The following is a 16,439-nucleotide window of genomic DNA, read 5'->3' as shown; positions in this document are numbered from 1 at the left end:
AGAAGTTATCACCAAGAGAAGAGAGGCAGGTTTCTTCCCACAGCTCTGCACACCTACATTTCTCGAGCATGACAAACTTAGCACTCCCTGGGTCAAGGGAACCACTAATACACTTGCCATGACCCATGATTATTCCATTTTTTGGGGGGCTTGCCTTGCCAAAATGTTCTTCAGTGGCTCTTCGAAAAATACAGCGAGTGCCAGGGAACAAAGTACACTTGGTTTAATGTCTTTCAGCACCTCCACTAACTCCGACTTCCAACATTCACTGCTACTCTGTATCACTTCTCCATCTGCTGAGCCAAGCCTGATGTGCAGCACAGGGGTATCAATTCAATTGCCTGGGTTTTGTGCAATCTCAGGGCATTTCACCCCATTTGACCTCAAGTGGAAACACAAAATGACACTAACTTCCCCTTTCTGGAGTTACCTTGTCAGTCGTGGCTTAAAGTAATAAGTATTGTTGTTTTCTTGCAGTGATATTCTCTTTGTCCTCCCTTGAGCTCTCTCAGCTTTGGGAAAAAGTGCAGCTGCTGAGCACAAGCAGTTGATATAATTTCCCTGTAGTCCATAAGGTGGAACACCACCTGGCAGGAATGGGTGATGCCAGGAGACCAACTCAACCCCTCACTATCACCAAACCCTCTTTCCCTCTTTCTCTGAGTGTCCTGAGCCTGGATCTGAATAAAATTCTGTTGTAAGCCTGACAATACGAGCTCAAATTTGTTCCAGTTCACTGGGTACTCTGCAGCAGGGGAAAGCAGCCACGCTCTTTCTTTGCTAGGAGGCCAGTCCAGGCCAATAAAATCCTAAAGGCAAACTGCACAAGCCATGCTGGGCTGAGCAGATTCAGAGCAATTTATACCTCCCTGTGCCAGCTGAAGTGGCCAGCCTAAAATGCTTTATACTTTTATGACTGAATCTCAATGGAAGCCTCTTACTTTCATGCAGCAATTTGAGAGGAACACTGAAGCATCAAAAGGAGGTGAATTAAATAGTTCTGTTCAAGTGGAGAACTTACAAACAAGCAGTTTATTTATAGAAAGCATCACAAGGAGATGCATGCCCTGCTTCAGAGGAATAACGTCTTCCAGCAGAGGAAAGACTGACATGACTGCTGGTCCTTTACACTGTGTTACAGCCTCTGTGAAACCACAGATAGGAAAAACACTGACTCTTGGTGTTTGAAGTGGGTTGTCCATGCCCTTGTCCTGAAGAAGAAAAGCAAGGGTAGCACTCACAGTGAAATCCATGGGAGCTCTCACGGGGTAAGTGGTTAATTGTGTCAGGACGAGCGCGGCAGCCGCGATGGCGAGAGCAGCACTTGCTACTCCTGCCTGCTGGGGAGTTGTTGAATGGTGTTCCTGCCTTTCACTGGAGCAGCAAAGAGATAAAAGCCACTCCAGATACTGGAGCACTGCCAGGTTCTCAGGACTCTCCAGAATTTTCAATCACAGAGCCGCTTTATCAGGTTCTTTTATTATCCTTGTCTTTGCTGGCACAGCAAGGATGAAACCTATGGCTCAAAAGCAACGTGGAGCAGAGTGGGGGGAAGAGGAGACCCAGCAAAGCCTTCCCAAGGGCAAGGTCTCTCACCTCACCTCACCACAGGCCAAGGGACTCCAGCTGCCCAGCCCTGGCAAGCTGAGGGGAATTTGCTTTTCAAGGTATTCAAGCCCCTTCAGAAAACCAGAGGGCTGGGCTGCTCATAGGGATTTGGGAAGCATGATTAGGTCATAGCCCTGTTTACTGGGAATAAGCAGAAGAGAGCAGGGAGAGTGGGAAGAGACCCAGAGCATCACCAACGAACTGTTCTGGTGGAGGGAACTGGAGGTATCACAGTGGACCAGGACTGCCAGTGAAGAGGATTATCAGGAATAATGTTGTGAAACTACACTTCGGTATTTGTGAGAGCTAAATACAAATTAACACAGAAAATGTTTATCAGAGAGCCCAGAGTTAAAAGAAAAAAAAAGAAATCAGAGCAAACAAAACAACAGACTATTAACTGAGAAAAAGCAAATTACAGACTTTGTAAATTAGTCTTAGGACAAGACATCTGACACATAAACACACCAAGTAGGTTCTTTGTCAAGCTTAAAAATGTCATATGCACATTTTTCCTCTTGAGAATCAAACATACTATAATTACAAACCTTTATTCACTACTGTATTACTTCAGTTTTACCCTAAAACAAGTGAAAGCAAGCTGCCCTTGATTATTTGTTGCAACTAGAGACTCTGGTTTGTTTCTTTTTCCCCTCTTCTTCCTCAGCCTCGGGAAATTCCATTGAAAAAGACATTTAAAAAACAAAATCCATGCTTACCTGATACTGCCACAGAAGGAACACTTGGTTCTCCATGGCCAAATTCGTTGACAGCCACCACCCGAAATTCATAGGTGACGCCTTGTCTGAGTTTGTCCAGGCCCACTGTGTAGGAGGTGGCGCTGCGAGGGATGTCCTTCACGAACATATCCCAGAGTCCTTCATCTAGGAAAGTAGCAAGGAGAGAAATGGCATCAACTGTGTGGCCTGGCACTTCCACCTGCTCAGTGAGAGAGGTTGTCATTAATTGTGTGCTGGAGGCACAGGCAGGGACACACTCACCTGGAGGCTGCCCCCTGACACACATAGATGTCAGAATGCCCTGCAGGCCCCATCTGTGAATGCATTTATGGATGGGCTCTTATCATAGCCCAGATGGAAGAGGTCTCTAAAACCAGCAGCAGCACCCACAGTGACCTGAGCTGGCTGGAGCAGCTGCCACTCCTTCCTGACTGGGTAAGGTCACCCATCAGCACTTCTGGCATTTACAGATCAGGTAAACCCGAAGTAAATTATTAATGTGTCCTAATCACAAAGGTTTTGCCTGCTTTTTACATTGCAAAATTTGCTTTGCTGTTGAAGCACTCAAGTGAGGTGTGGACTAACATAAATTTTGGGAAGCACTGTGTGGTCCTTTGTGAACTGGTGCCAGGGGACTGGTGTCACTGTGCCAGGGGACTGGTGTCACTGGAGTGCTGTTTGCTCCATAACAGCAATAGAGTTGTGTCCTTTGCATGGCACAGAGCTGGTGCTGCACTCTGTGCTCTGCAGTTTTAAATAGAAATGAGTTTTGTTTATTTTTATAAAGCTGTTAAAGTTAGAAACACAATGCCATTCTGATGGGAGTGTTTCAGTAGGGTAATCTTGGCTCTCAACAGCCATACTGACATTGATCCTGATGGACATCCTGACCAGGCACCATTCCCATCCCTGATCTACACCTGTAACCTTACATTCACTTAACTGCAGTGGAATGAACTTTCAAAGAGATGGACATTGGTACCAGTAGGAACAAAACCAACTACAATTAAAAATACCACTCAAACTTTTTGAGGGCAGGAATCAAGCATTAATCTGACCAGTTTGCTTCCCAGTAACAACTGGTGCCCAGTACTTTCACTGAGAAAACGGAGTCTCTGTCTACGCGTGGGGCCAAACCCTCAGCTCACCTACCCAGCGTAGCTCTCACAGACCTGACCTCACAAGCATCCCACTGGGCTTTCACTTCTAGCTATCAAAGCTCTTCCAGTAATATCTGCTTCTCCCTGCATGTCCCACAGCAATGAATAACCTCTCCACAGACACGACTTCAGCGTGGGAGCTGCCTGCTTTGAAAGACAGTCCTGTGCACTGCGAGACTCGAGCAGCAGCAGGACTTCTGTAGCTCGAGGTGTTATCAAGGTAGCAATAGAGCAGGAGCCAGCAGTGTTACCCTCAGTGACTTGTTCTGCTGCAGTGTGAGGCAGGAAGCTGTTCGCATTTGCTTTGCCTTTACCTGAGTGTAACCTAATTGGAGTCACCGCAGCGATTCCAGAACTGAGCTGGTGTAGCAGAGCAAGATCTGGCCCTCAGCCTACTCCTGTGCCATGGGGAATAGCAGCAAAGATGGACTGATTAACACTGCAGGTGCATTTCCATGTGAATGTTTTAGCTTTGGCACCAATAAATATTGGCTCAGTGATTTGCACGGTGCTGCACGTCTGGTGACACATACAATGAGAAACAGCCCCCAAACTACAGCTTTTCTGGTCGGGAGGATTGGCAGTCTCAGCGGATGCAAAAAGCAGGCTGGAATGTTATTGTTCCAGCTGCATTTGAGAAACACCAAAGAACAATAAAAATAGGTAATTTTCCTGCCATGCTTAAAATTCGGACCAATACATTATTCACCAGCATGATCAGGCTATAATGAAGTTATCATAATGTACCATTGTTATGTATTAGCTGGGTATTACAATGGCTATAAAACAAGAGATAAAATATTGACTTCCCTTTTACAGGGCAATAGAAGCCGAGATTATTTCTACCACATAAAGTTACAATGTAATAAAGAGGGAGTTTGGGATTTAGTTTCTCTGAAGAGGGTAGAGTGAGGGATCCATTTTCAAAGTTGGATTGTTGCAGCCACTGATACTCAGAAGATGCATCTCACGACTATAAAATATTGCCATATTTGCTAGAATTGCCTAAGCTTTCATAAACACATTTGTAAACAGCAATAAGAGAATTTGAGCCCATTGTGAATTGTCTGAAAAGCAATTTGTTTGCATTGAAAGCCACTTAAACAGGGAAAGAAAAAGCAACAATAAAAGTGAATGTTCAGCACTCATTACAGCAAACACAACTGTTCAGACACACTTTCTCACTCATTTTCTCAAACCTATCAGGGTGCACAGTGCAGAAAACCCAACAGACCAAGAAGTGTAAATTTAACTGCTCTGTGAAGCTTGCAGTAAGGTGGGAAAACCACCCCTGGGAGGTCAACATTGCATTTCCTCCTCTCTGTCCCCTTGGCTGTGGTGGTGATGGTGTGGGGCAGCAAAGGATGCTGTAGGGTGTTTCTTCAGACGTATTTCTGTCTCACAGGGACTCAGAGATGCTGGATGGTGGCCACGTAGTCACTGGCCCATCTCCCTTTCATTCACTGAAAGAATCTTTGTCAAAACTTTGCTTTTTTCCCTGGGGTAGGACTGTCAGTGCTGAGTTAATGGACTTGATGATCTTTTTCCAACCTTAATGATTCTAAAATGGGACCCAGCTCCTTGTCCCTGGGGTCCCAGAGAGCTGCTGATGCAGCTACAGTGGTGAGAAGAAGACAGCCTGGGAAGAGGGATGTCCTACATCTTCCTTACTGCTGACCCCCATGCACAGGATAGCCTGTGGCTTCCCAAGCCCTGGCCAACACGATTTTTAATTACAGAGCCTCTACTAATTTATCTTATATCCATCTGGAAAATCCAGACCCCTCACTGTAGACAACGATCACAGTCAGAGATATCCAAACTAAAAAAAATCCCTTTATTCCAGTGGTGAACTTTGAGATTAAGTATTGAACACACACTTGTGAATTCCTTCACTGCACCTCTCCCCCCCCTCCTCAAAACCAGGTGTGCTCTAAATGTTAGAAGTTCAGCTGAAAGAGAATTCATTAGAAGATCACCTGTGATAGCAAAAATTGGCCTTTAAGTTCAGTAGAAAATCGTTAGTGTACCATACACAGCATTTTCCACTCAGTTTAGGAACGAAAGATGCACATGCTGTGGCTGGGACATCGGCTGGGTGTTAACTCTTAGAAACCACTGGGAGGAGCAAAGTTTGCAGCACCCAACAGGTGCAGGGCTCAGAGGGACATCCTGAGGGAGGCTGCCCTTGCTGCTTTTTTTCAGTAACATCCATCCCTGTTTTCATTCCCCACTGCCTTTTGCTGGGCACTCAGCCTCTTAAACGTGTGATGGAAAAGTGAGTGCTCCTCAAAAAAGAGAAATTTTTGTTTGCTCCTTGTTTCTGTCCAGGTTTTCTCAGCCCTGCCCCATCCTTAGTCCTGCTGATGGGAGATTTGCTCTTCACCTCCCAGCCTTGACGCCTCTGTCCCATCTGAGCTTAAGGTTCAGGCACGGGGAGAGGATCTCCGTGATGGGGGAAGGTGAAACCACCTCTGCCCTAACGCCGTGTTCAGCCCATGTTGGAGAGGAGCTGCTCTGCCAACCGTGGCCCTGTGGGCCAGCCTGGCGTCACAGGCCATTAATCAGGGTCTCCATGCCAAATAAAGCTGTCACTCAGCAAGGGAGGCTCCCAGCTCTGCTAAATCCAGTCACTGACAACCCAGGACATGGAGAGCTGTCAGTTATTTGGGTTTTAAACACGAGCCGTCCCCTCTTGGAGCAGGAGAGCTGGGCCATAAAGCTCCCTCCTAATTACACATTAGAAGGTTTATGAGGGGAGAAGCTGCTGAGAGTTAAGGCCCGGCTGAACGCCACTGGTGTTCCTCCTACAGAGGACACAATTAAAACATGGCTGTGTTTGTCAGAGGCAAAGGGCTGGATTATCATGCAAAGCAGTGGAAGGACAAGAATGGGAAGTGAAGGCTGACAAACTGTCAGCCCTGGTGTGTTGCTTGCCAGCAGAAGCAAAAAAGACCCCATGGCAGATGCCGGGGATGCAGCTGCACCCTTCACTTTGAATTTACTGACTTCTGCTGGTTCGTGTCCATGTTTGACACTGCACTCCCTCATTTGGTTAAAAATAAATAGAAAAGGAAGAAAACAGAAAAACACTACTCAAGACACCAGAAAGGAAACTGAAGTGAGAGCTGCCCTCGGGGCATGGGAGGCAAAACCCAGCATTTATGAGGTAGACAATTCCTGCTCCAAGAAGATGGGTTCTTTCCCAAAGTGTCTGTTGCCTTCATGGAATGCTTCAGCTTGAAAGCTGGAGAGGGACTTCTTACAAGGGCATGGAGTGACAGGACAAAGGGGAATGGCTTCAAACTGCCAGAGGGCAGGGTTAGATGGGATATCAGGGAGAAATTCCTGCCTGTGAGGGTGGTGAGGCCCTGGCACAGGTTGCCCAGAGAAGCTGTGGCTGCCCCATCCCTAGTAGTGTCCAAGGCCAGGCTGGGTGGGGCTTGGAGTAACCTGGGGTAGTGGAAGGTGTCCCTGCCCATGGCAGGGGGTTGAAACTGGCTGATCTTTAAGGTCCCTTCCAATCCAGACCGTTCCATTAAGGTGCAATTCTCTTCCAGATACCTGACATCATCCCTTGTTTGGGAAAAGCACACAAAGTCCAAAATCACAGTGGGGAGAGGAAGCAGAAAAGGAAATCTCCCTCTACTTGTCCTGGGTCAGGGAGGCTCTTTCTGAGGTGACAGAAGCTAGGAAGATATGGCACTTATGGATGTGGTTTAGTGGTGGACGTGGAAGTGTCAGGTTTACAGTTGGACCTTAGGGGTCTTTTGCAATCTAAATGATTCTGTGAGGCAGATCGACCCAACACCAACATGGCTGCTCTGCACAAGCCCATCCATGGATGGAGGTCTCATGGGGCAGCTCCATATCCAGGTCCACTTCTGGCATGTGGATCCCCAGGGTGTTACACAAACACCTCCCTTGCAGACGGGGGTCACTGAGAAGGCAGCTCTGTGTGAGACTGCTGGGAATGTACGGGCCACGTGCTCACCAGTAAAGCACAGTGAGAGGAACCTTTGGATGTGACCTGGAGCTGGGAAAGGTAAAGACAGCTTCTCCGTTCCTCCCAGCAGCACTGGAACCTTAATGTTGCTGTGCCATTTGTCTTTTGCTCTGTATGTAAAAGCTGAGGGCACAATCTATTCCCCATTCCTCAGCCAGCCCAGCTGATGTCTGGGGAACACTTACAGTGGCAGAAACAGAGCCTGCTTAATTGCATTTCTTGTAATGCACAAGGAGCTAAACTGGAATCCATTTCTCCAAGGACAGAGAAGTTGAAGGAAAAGAAAAACTCTCCTGTTTCTGTAATGTCTTCCTCTAGCACAGATCACTCTGGAAAAAGTATTGGTTTGCCTGCTTCATCCCTGTGAGTGTACTCAAAATGCAGAGGAGGTAGTGAGCCTGGTCACCTTCCATAAACCCAGCAGAGAAACAGGGAAATCAAATGAGCAGTCCCAGCTGCCTGCTGCCACCATTGCTAAACCCAGCAGGGCAGCGGAGCCCTGGGAGACACAGCAGGGCTCCAAAAAATTCGAGGGGAAGTGACAAAAGGGAGTAGGGTTTGCCATTTCTGACAGAAAGCCATCCTCCTACTCTGATGGAAGCGTCTTGGCAGGGAGCTACAGCAGGGAAAATGAGATGATACAGCATTTAACGTTTGGGGTAATGAGGCCTATAATAGATGACACTTGAGATGTGAAACACTAAGGTAGTGGTATTGCATTTAAATATTGGCAACAAGCTAAATCTTTTCATCTGTCTGCTCAACGCCCCTTTTTTGACCTCATAAGGAGAAATATCTTTTCCTTTCTTGATTTACGTGAAGAGCACAAGTCAACTGCTCTTCTCTTGGAACAACAGCTCCTTAAAAACAAATGTTGCTCCAATCCACACTCTACTACCCATATAAATCAACATGCAAAAGCAAATTCTTAGAATGATGTTAAAACAGGAGTTGCTCTGAATGACCAGCCCTGACAGGAGGAATTAGTTCCCTGCTTTTGTTAAGCTCGTAATTCAGATTTCAGACTCTTCCGTGCAGAGATGAGGAAGAAAAGCAGCACAGAGAGGAAGCCGATGCTTGGGTGGAATAAGCAAATCTTCCAATTAGTCTGTCTCCTCTCCTGGATCACATTTCACGCTTCCTACAGCTGCAACCAGAACGAAGGATGAGAATCCAGCATACTAATGCCTAGTTCATTCACTACAGCAGCATGAATAGGATTAAAATAATCTGAAGAGGAATTAAATGCCTCAACAGTCAGGTTGCAAGAGTGGGAGAATAAGACCTCTTGTGTGCGTTTCCAGGATCAGAGGAGTGGGGCCAACAGAAGTGACCCAGGGTTAATGCAGCTCAGACCTGCCTTAGAGGGACTATTTTCTTCCTACTCAAAAAGACTGGGCCCCAAATCCTACATCCTTAGCCATGAGCTGTGAAATGTTGGTTCACATCCAACGGGGAGTCAAGTGGATGAGCTTCCAATGTCACCACTCGCACGAGCTGGATTTCCAAGCTTGCAAACAATCTGTACATGGGCTGCAGGTTTCCCCCTAAAATACTCTGACTCACAAAAAGCCTGTCTGGGGGCAACGTAAGCTGGTAAGTGATTTTAAATGAATAGGTTTGGTTTAACTTGCTACCTAACAGTGCTGTTCAAATAAGAAAATATTTTCTACTTTTGAAGAAATAAGGACAGAACTCAAAAAGCTGATGTAGGTGAAACAGAAGCACAGCAGTGTCATGTCTCTAATTAAAAGCAAACCTGATCACTCTGGGAAACCCCAGTGCTTTGAGAAGGTACATATTTCCCTTGCTTTTATTGTGAAAACAGTTGTCAAGTTAAATGACAGAAATAAGAAAGAAATTTTAGGATCAGAGCAGAGCCTCTCTACAGAGCAAATTCTGTCAGAGGCAGGTATGGAAATCTGCATCTTCAGTGATGACCTTGATAATTTTGTTACTGGTCTGGTTAAATGTAATTAAAATCATTGGTTTTAAATGCAACCTTATATTCAAGACACAAAAAACAAGAAACAGGATCCTCTATATAATCAAACAGATAAGCATTCATTTAATCAATATATAATCAAGCAGTGTGTAAGCACCTAGAAGTGAGAAAGAAAGAACCAGCAGCCAAGATGGCTATGTCAAGTATAAATCACGTCTAATTTCCTTCTGTGACAGAGTAGCAGACCTTGTCAATAGAGGAGAAAGAGCAGACATCATCTATCCTGACTTCAGCAAAGTTTTTGACTTGGTGACATTCAAACACGGCCCACGTGAAACAAGGAGCGGGTAGATGTATCACCAGCTGGAAAACTGTACCCGGAGAATGGTTATCAACATTCCCTGTCAGAGTGGAGGGAAGTTATCAGGGGAGATTACACAGAGGCCTGGCAGCACTCACTGGCTTTCCTCAATGACTTAGTTCCTAGGAAATCCATGCTTTTTGAATTTGCAAGGGGTACCAAGCTGCGATCAGGCTGGAGCACACACTGGCTTTTAAAATTACCTTGGCCAAGTGGGAAATACTTGGAAAAAGCAGAGAACAGCTTCACTAAGATGCAAATCCCAGAAGCAAAGGAGCTCTGGGAGAGCACCAAGAAAAACTGTGGTGATGGGGGATTCCTTCCCCCCGCCTCAACGCCCTCCCTGCAGAACAAATGGGGGAAGAAATGAGTATGTGCTGCTGAAGCCCTGGCCCTATTATTAACATTAAAACAGTAATTAGCTGCTGTGCTCTGCTGCAGAAGGAGACAGATTTCTATCTGTGGTCCTCAAAATACAGCTTGCAAATACTTATTAGTCCTTGCGCATGAAAGATGCTGTAAGCATTTAAATGAGTTTTAATTATTAACTATATTAGTTCATCTGTTGGATGATTTTCCAGTGATGTAGCACAGTGAAAGCCAGAGTAGTCGGGGTAATTTTCTGTGACTACTCCTAAAGAGGAGAAAATATGCAAAACCACATAATAAACCAGTAACAGCTTAATACTGGCTGGAAACACGTTCTCTCAAAAAAATCCCATTACCTTACTGGGATGGCAGAAAACCTCTCCACTTCATTATGGACTGAGGGAAGGGAACTGATGCCACCAAACTCCCTTTGTTCCCCAGGGCTTACCTGAGGGTCGTGCCTCTATAATGTAGCCAGTTGTGGGTTTTTCGCCTGAATCTCCCTCAGTCCATTGCAGCGTCAGCCCAGAAGCTGATTTTGTCACCAGGATTTCCTGAGGGGAGCCAGGAGACCCTGAGGGGTGAAAAGAGAGTAGCAAATGAAGGTGGCATTAAATTGCAGCATGAATTGCTTCTATTGAGAGAGAGGAAAAAATTATCTTGCAGTGTTGGTCCACAAATATGCAACATAAACCATCTCCGTGGGCTACTGACCTGATTTGTTCACTAGCTCCAGTATGAGCAGTTATGTATCAATGAGGTTTACAGGTCATAGGTTCATAGAATATCCTGAGCTGGAAGGGACCCACTAGGATCATCAAAGTCCAGCTCAGGGCCCTATGCAGGATAGCATGAAACCAGCCTATGAGGTTCACGGAGAGAGTCATGGGGACATCCACTTCCCATTGGTTTGGGAAGATGCCATGGCCATGTTAGAAAGGAGTCCTGATCTACACTTGTCTGTGGTGTGAGAGTTAGACTGTGGAAATGAGAAAGAACTGAAAACTAGAACTGTGGCCACTGCACTGATGCTCTGTGACTTACCTGACAGGTTTGGTATCATTGGAGGGCATTTACCTTGTTGGATTATCTGTTTATCAAAGTCACTGATCAAATAAGAAAACCAGCTCTGGGTACAGACACTGAACCAAGTGGGGAACGCTGCCCTGCAGCTGCTCTTGACACAGCAGGAAATCCACAGATCTCTCCCTCTGAATAAGCCAACGTGTCAGGAGAGAAGAATTGTAAATTCTTTCTGGTTTTGCATCTAGGAACCTCTGCTTGTTTCGGCAGCTACTCCAGTTCTGACTCCCACTGCAGAGCAGTACAATCAGAATAATGCACTGCGCTGTCAGGCTGCAGCTCTGAAATCCCTGGCTGGCCTGTTTGCATTATGATTTATTTACAGCGTTTTGTTTATTCACATTAGACTTCTAGCTTTCAGGAAAAAAAAGGAAACATGTTTTTCATGGCAGTTGTGAAATGCACTGAATCACGTCCCGTGACTCAGCCTCTCCTTGGCTTGGAAATTCATATGAAGCCCTGTGTGCACCATTCCCTGCTGGTGCCCTGTGTTGGTAGAAGTGATTTGTGACTTGTGATTTGCTTTTATAGCTCCCCTCACCTTCTGCTGGCCCGGCTGTGATGTTGGCTTGCAGTTCAGGTCCATAAGCAATGGTTCGGGCTTGCACTCGGAATAAATAGGTCATGCCCTTGGTGAGATCCCGGACCTTCAGCCAGCGCTGCCAGTTCCCTTTAATATCCACAGTCACCACCTTGCTCACCCCTGGAACAGCCATGCAGATAAAAAAATAAGAGGGAGTTTCAATGCAAAAATAGAAATCAAGTGGAGCGTATTACATCTAGATGGTAAGTAAAATTATCTAACAGTTTGCTAAGAAAGTATTTCTTACAATTAGCAGAAGTTTAAGTAGGGATAATAGGCAATTTTCAGCACTGATAAGTATAATTAGAGTTTAAGCTTGATAAGTGGGTACTGACAAGGAAAAAAACCTTACAACACAACTGGGAAATTACCAAGAGACTCCATGTAACTTCACTAATTATTCTGGGAAGAAAGGAGGAGGTAAACGAAGAGGAGCACACATTCCACGCTGCTTCCTAAATAAGCATTTCTCTGTTGTTGCTTCCCCAAATAACCTGCAACATGGTCTGGAGGAGGAACAAGGGCCAGGTTTGTTCCATTCATCTCCTCCTGCCATGTCCACCATCCCCATGTGGATGGAGAGTGAAGGATGTGCAGCTCACTGGGACCTTGGGGCTGCAAATGTCACGGCAACAGGGGATGCAACCAAAGCACTGGGAACTTAAACAAGGCTGGAGCTGTGACTTGTGTTTCACTCTTCTCCCTCTCAGAATTTTTCTTACAAGGATCAATTAAAATCAGAGTTGTTACCTTCACCCAGGTTCACAGCTAGTATCACCTTTAGGTTCTCAATGCTGCATAAAGGACCAAGGGACAATGAGTGGTTTGAAAACAAAAATCTGCTTTTCACTGAAATTTTCTAAAAGTAAGTCAATGAAAAGAATTTGATTTATAAAATATTTTACAGAATAAAAAGTTCAAATCTAGAAAGTCTTTCTGGCATTTTGTTGGTTCTGTAGATGTACATGACACATTTCAAACCAAGGAGATAGGAAGTAGGAGAAGGTTTTTCCCACTAGAAAGAGCTGCTTGCTAGTTTATATTTCCAAAAAACGCAGAAGGAAGATGTTTTCAATCCAGATGCTTATTTTATGCAAATCAAGATGATGCTTTCAGTTTTAATCACTTAAATAAAGAGTAATGTCCAAGCAATTTCTGTTCAAAGTTTTCTCCCAGATACAATCTATAACTCAGGGAATCTTCCCTTGGCTAACGAGGAAGCAGTAAAAGCGCTCCATCCTTCCACAGGTGAACTATTTCATTTCTCTGAGACAAATCAGGAGGCATTTGTCATTTTCAAGTTATGTTCCAAAAAGGAAAAAAAAAAAAAAAAAAGAACTGTTCAAAAAGGCTCTGGGGCAATTTTGTTGTCTATTATTGTGTAAAACATAACAGTGTAAAGCTTAAACAATAAAAGGTCAAACAGGGATAAGACTGTGCTAAAGAACCGATCGCTGCTGGAAAGCTTGGAAAAATGGGAAGGTAAGTGGTGGCTTGTGAGTGGGACGGCAGAAGGTGTCACCATGGGAGGACGCTCGGCCAAAAATCAAGGATGGGTGGAAAGTCAAAATATGAAGGAGAAAAGCTGCAGAAGAAGGTCCAGTCCATGTAGGTTGTTGCACTGCAGTGCTCACACGGAGGAACGTGGATTCTATCCCCATATGGGCCATTTACTTAAGAGTTGGACTTGATAATCCATGTGGGTTCTTCCCAACTTAGAATATTTGTAAATCTGTGAAAATGATGGCATCAAGGAAGGGATTCTTCTCCATGGCAGGAGGATAAATATGTTTGCTGAAAGAAAAATGCTGGCACAAGAGCAAAAGGTGGGTAAAGACTGGAAAATAAATTTAGGCAAAAATTTTGCATCTGAGGGAGAGCCCTCCATAACCTTCCTGCTCCCATCAGAAATCTTCCAGAGGGGAAGGAGAGACAAGCTGGAGTCAGGGGCAGCACAAGCAGAGGTGGAGAAGAGAAGAAAAGACAACAAAGGTCCTGAAGGATGTTAAGTCAAATGCGTGCAGAGAAAACATGATCTGACACTTCCATATTTTCAGGGGAAAAAAATGTATTCTTAAACATTGCATAGGAATGAAGAAAAGGGAGGAAATGCCCAACCAGCCTGAACCTCCTGCATACCCTGTGCATATTTCTTGGTCAGAATTAGAAATGCTTCCTGTATTAGCTCTTTGTGCTCTGACCTGCCAGCCATAAAGGCTGACAGTGCTTTTATTCTGGTGTTTTCAATCCCGAGTTTAACTTTCTCAGTGCATGAGACATGGATATTTAGACAATATAGATCATTATTCCTTACAGAAGAAGCAAATGCAAGTGATTGATATCCTTATTTCTTTGGAAAAGAGTTTAAAATGGATTGGCAATGGCTGAAATTACTCTCCCTGCTGTCACGCTGCCAAAGCTGGACATCCTATTGAACTATTGGCAATCTACCAGCAATATAAAAATATTAGTAAGTCCATCCACAAACTATGTCATCTTTTCTAATTCACCTTTGGAATGAATTTACATTTGTTTTCAGAGAAACTGCCAAATCCTCCTCCGTTGCTGCTCTGGCAAATTAATGAAGCGTTTGTGGCCAGCACATTGTTGTGGTTTAACTGGAATCTAGTGCTGGGTTAAAAATGCTGCCTGAAAACTCCGTGTGAAGAGGCACAACCACGTCTCTGTCCTGTTATCCTCCCCTGTAACAGCAGAGGTGCTACCAGTGATGACCAGCACATTTGATGCCTGGGCAATCTCTGTGATAACAGAAGTGACACATGACGTGATAAGCAACACAAATGTGCCTGCCAACTATTCTGGGAGGGAGCCTACTCAGCAGTTTCAAAGGCAGAGCGTGGAGACAATCAGGCACTCCCAGGCTGAGCTTCCTCTTTGCCCAGATCAGGTAATGACGGCTGTCAAACGACTTTTCAAATCACACAGACTATAGTTTGTGCAAGAAAGTGAGAGAAGACAAGACAAAAGCTATATCCCACAATATTATGGCTCGCTGAAGCGTTTTGGCAAAAGCGGAATTGTTTTATTTACCCTTTGCCACCAGGCTTCTCTCAGAAAATGGCAGAGAGCAAGTAGGAAATTGGGCAGAGATGAAAGGTCCTGCAGTACTATTGTGTCATTTCTCCATGAATATGTATGATCAGAGGTCTTTCTTACCCTGGACAGGAGCCAGAGGCTCGTAGACGACTCGATAACCCTGCAGGACTCCATTTGCTGCTGCTGGCTCACCCCAAGATACGTTGAGTGTAGTGCAAGTGATTTCAGAGAAGGCCAGGAAGCTGGGAGCACTGGGTGCTGAAAGGATTGCACACAGATTGAATTGCAGCAGCAGCAGTCAATCTGATATACATATATATTATAAAACATTGCTTTATTTGCCCAGCCTAAATCTAAAGGAAACAAGCTGAGAATGGGATTTGTCAGTTGTATCCAAATGTCCTGTAATCAGTCAGAAATGCAGCCTGTCCTAAAAATACAGCCAGTCAGCTACAAAACTGAACTTCCACAGCAAACAAGGAGGTAGGGCATGGAATGGAAGGGGCCTCAGAAGGGTGTTATGGGAGCTACCTCCTCTTCACAGCCACCACCAAGGGCATTGCCTTCACCCTGTGCCAGACTACTCCCAGCACATCCAGCATAGGGACTGCTCAACCCGACTGGGAGGCTGCTGATCCAGCTTTAAAAAAAAAAATAGGGAGGAATTCTAAAAAGCATGCTAATTGTCTCACAGGACTGTCATGGCAAGTTCCAGGCGCTGGAGATGAGTTCCTTCTGATTTCCAGGTGTGACAGCAGAAACCAGAAACAGCCACAGTGTTTCCTTCTGGACCAGCTAAGTTTAGGGACCGATCCTTCTGCCACTCCGCTTTCATTTCAGCTGTGTCACTCCCTTTCCACACACTCCACTTGTTTTATGCTTTTTTTCCCCCTTTCAAGACCTCTACAATGTAAATCCAAAGAGCAGTGCCCTCCTGCCTGCCCCTATTTCCCTTGGCCCGTGCCCAGGTGAGCAGGCCAAGGTCCCGTACCCGCCTGGTGCGTCCTGCCCTGGGCGGGGCTGCTCCTGGGGCCATCCCCGGCCGCGTTGAAGGCGGAGATGCAGACCAGGTACCGCGTGTGGCTCGTCAGGTTCTTGAGCCGCACGGTTGTCTCCGGGAGGAAAAGGACCTTCACCTTCTCCGTGTCATTCAGGGTGTCGCTCTCCCAGTAATAAATCTGTTGGGACAGCAAGAATCCCAGCATTATCAACGTTGGAAGAGCCCTCTAAGATCATGAGTCCGACCATTGACCCCCACGTTCCCAAGTGCCACATCCACTCGCCTTTGGAACACTTCAAGGCTTGGTGATTCTACCACCTCCCTGGGCAGCCTGCTCCCATGCCTGACCGTGCTTCCTGTGAAGAAATTTTCCCAAATATCTAATCTGAACCTCCCCTGGTGCAACTCAAGGGCATTTCCTCTCATCCTGTCACATGTTTTAGTATATCCTACACCTAGAAGATATCTGGGGACTACAGCTAAAAATGTCCAGGAAGATGGTGCAATCTTGTCTGGACTCCTCTGTT

General features: G+C 45.5%; 1 protein-coding gene across 5 annotated transcripts in view; it reads right to left on the bottom strand.

Annotated features, from left to right (window-relative positions):
• SDK1 (sidekick cell adhesion molecule 1) overlaps positions 1 to 16,439 on the bottom strand; it is a 388,047-nt gene that overhangs the window by 15,720 nt on the left and 355,888 nt on the right. For all 5 annotated transcript variants that reach the window (XM_048320697.1, XM_048320702.1, XM_048320699.1 and 2 more), the window contains 5 exons: positions 15,904 to 16,090; positions 15,033 to 15,170; positions 11,814 to 11,975; positions 10,638 to 10,763; positions 2,328 to 2,492 (listed from right to left, as the gene is read on the bottom strand). In XM_048320697.1, coding sequence (XP_048176654.1) covers positions 2,328 to 2,492; positions 10,638 to 10,763; positions 11,814 to 11,975; positions 15,033 to 15,170; positions 15,904 to 16,090 — 778 coding nt within the window. The remainder of the gene's footprint in view (positions 1 to 2,327; positions 2,493 to 10,637; positions 10,764 to 11,813; positions 11,976 to 15,032; positions 15,171 to 15,903; positions 16,091 to 16,439) is intronic.

The sequence above is a fragment of the Corvus hawaiiensis genome, chromosome 16 (assembly GCF_020740725.1).
Source record: "Corvus hawaiiensis isolate bCorHaw1 chromosome 16, bCorHaw1.pri.cur, whole genome shotgun sequence".
Classification (NCBI taxonomy): Eukaryota; Metazoa; Chordata; class Aves; order Passeriformes; family Corvidae; genus Corvus; species Corvus hawaiiensis.
The sequence above is the reverse complement of the archived record's forward strand: the minus strand, read 5'-3'. Positions and strand labels throughout refer to the sequence as shown.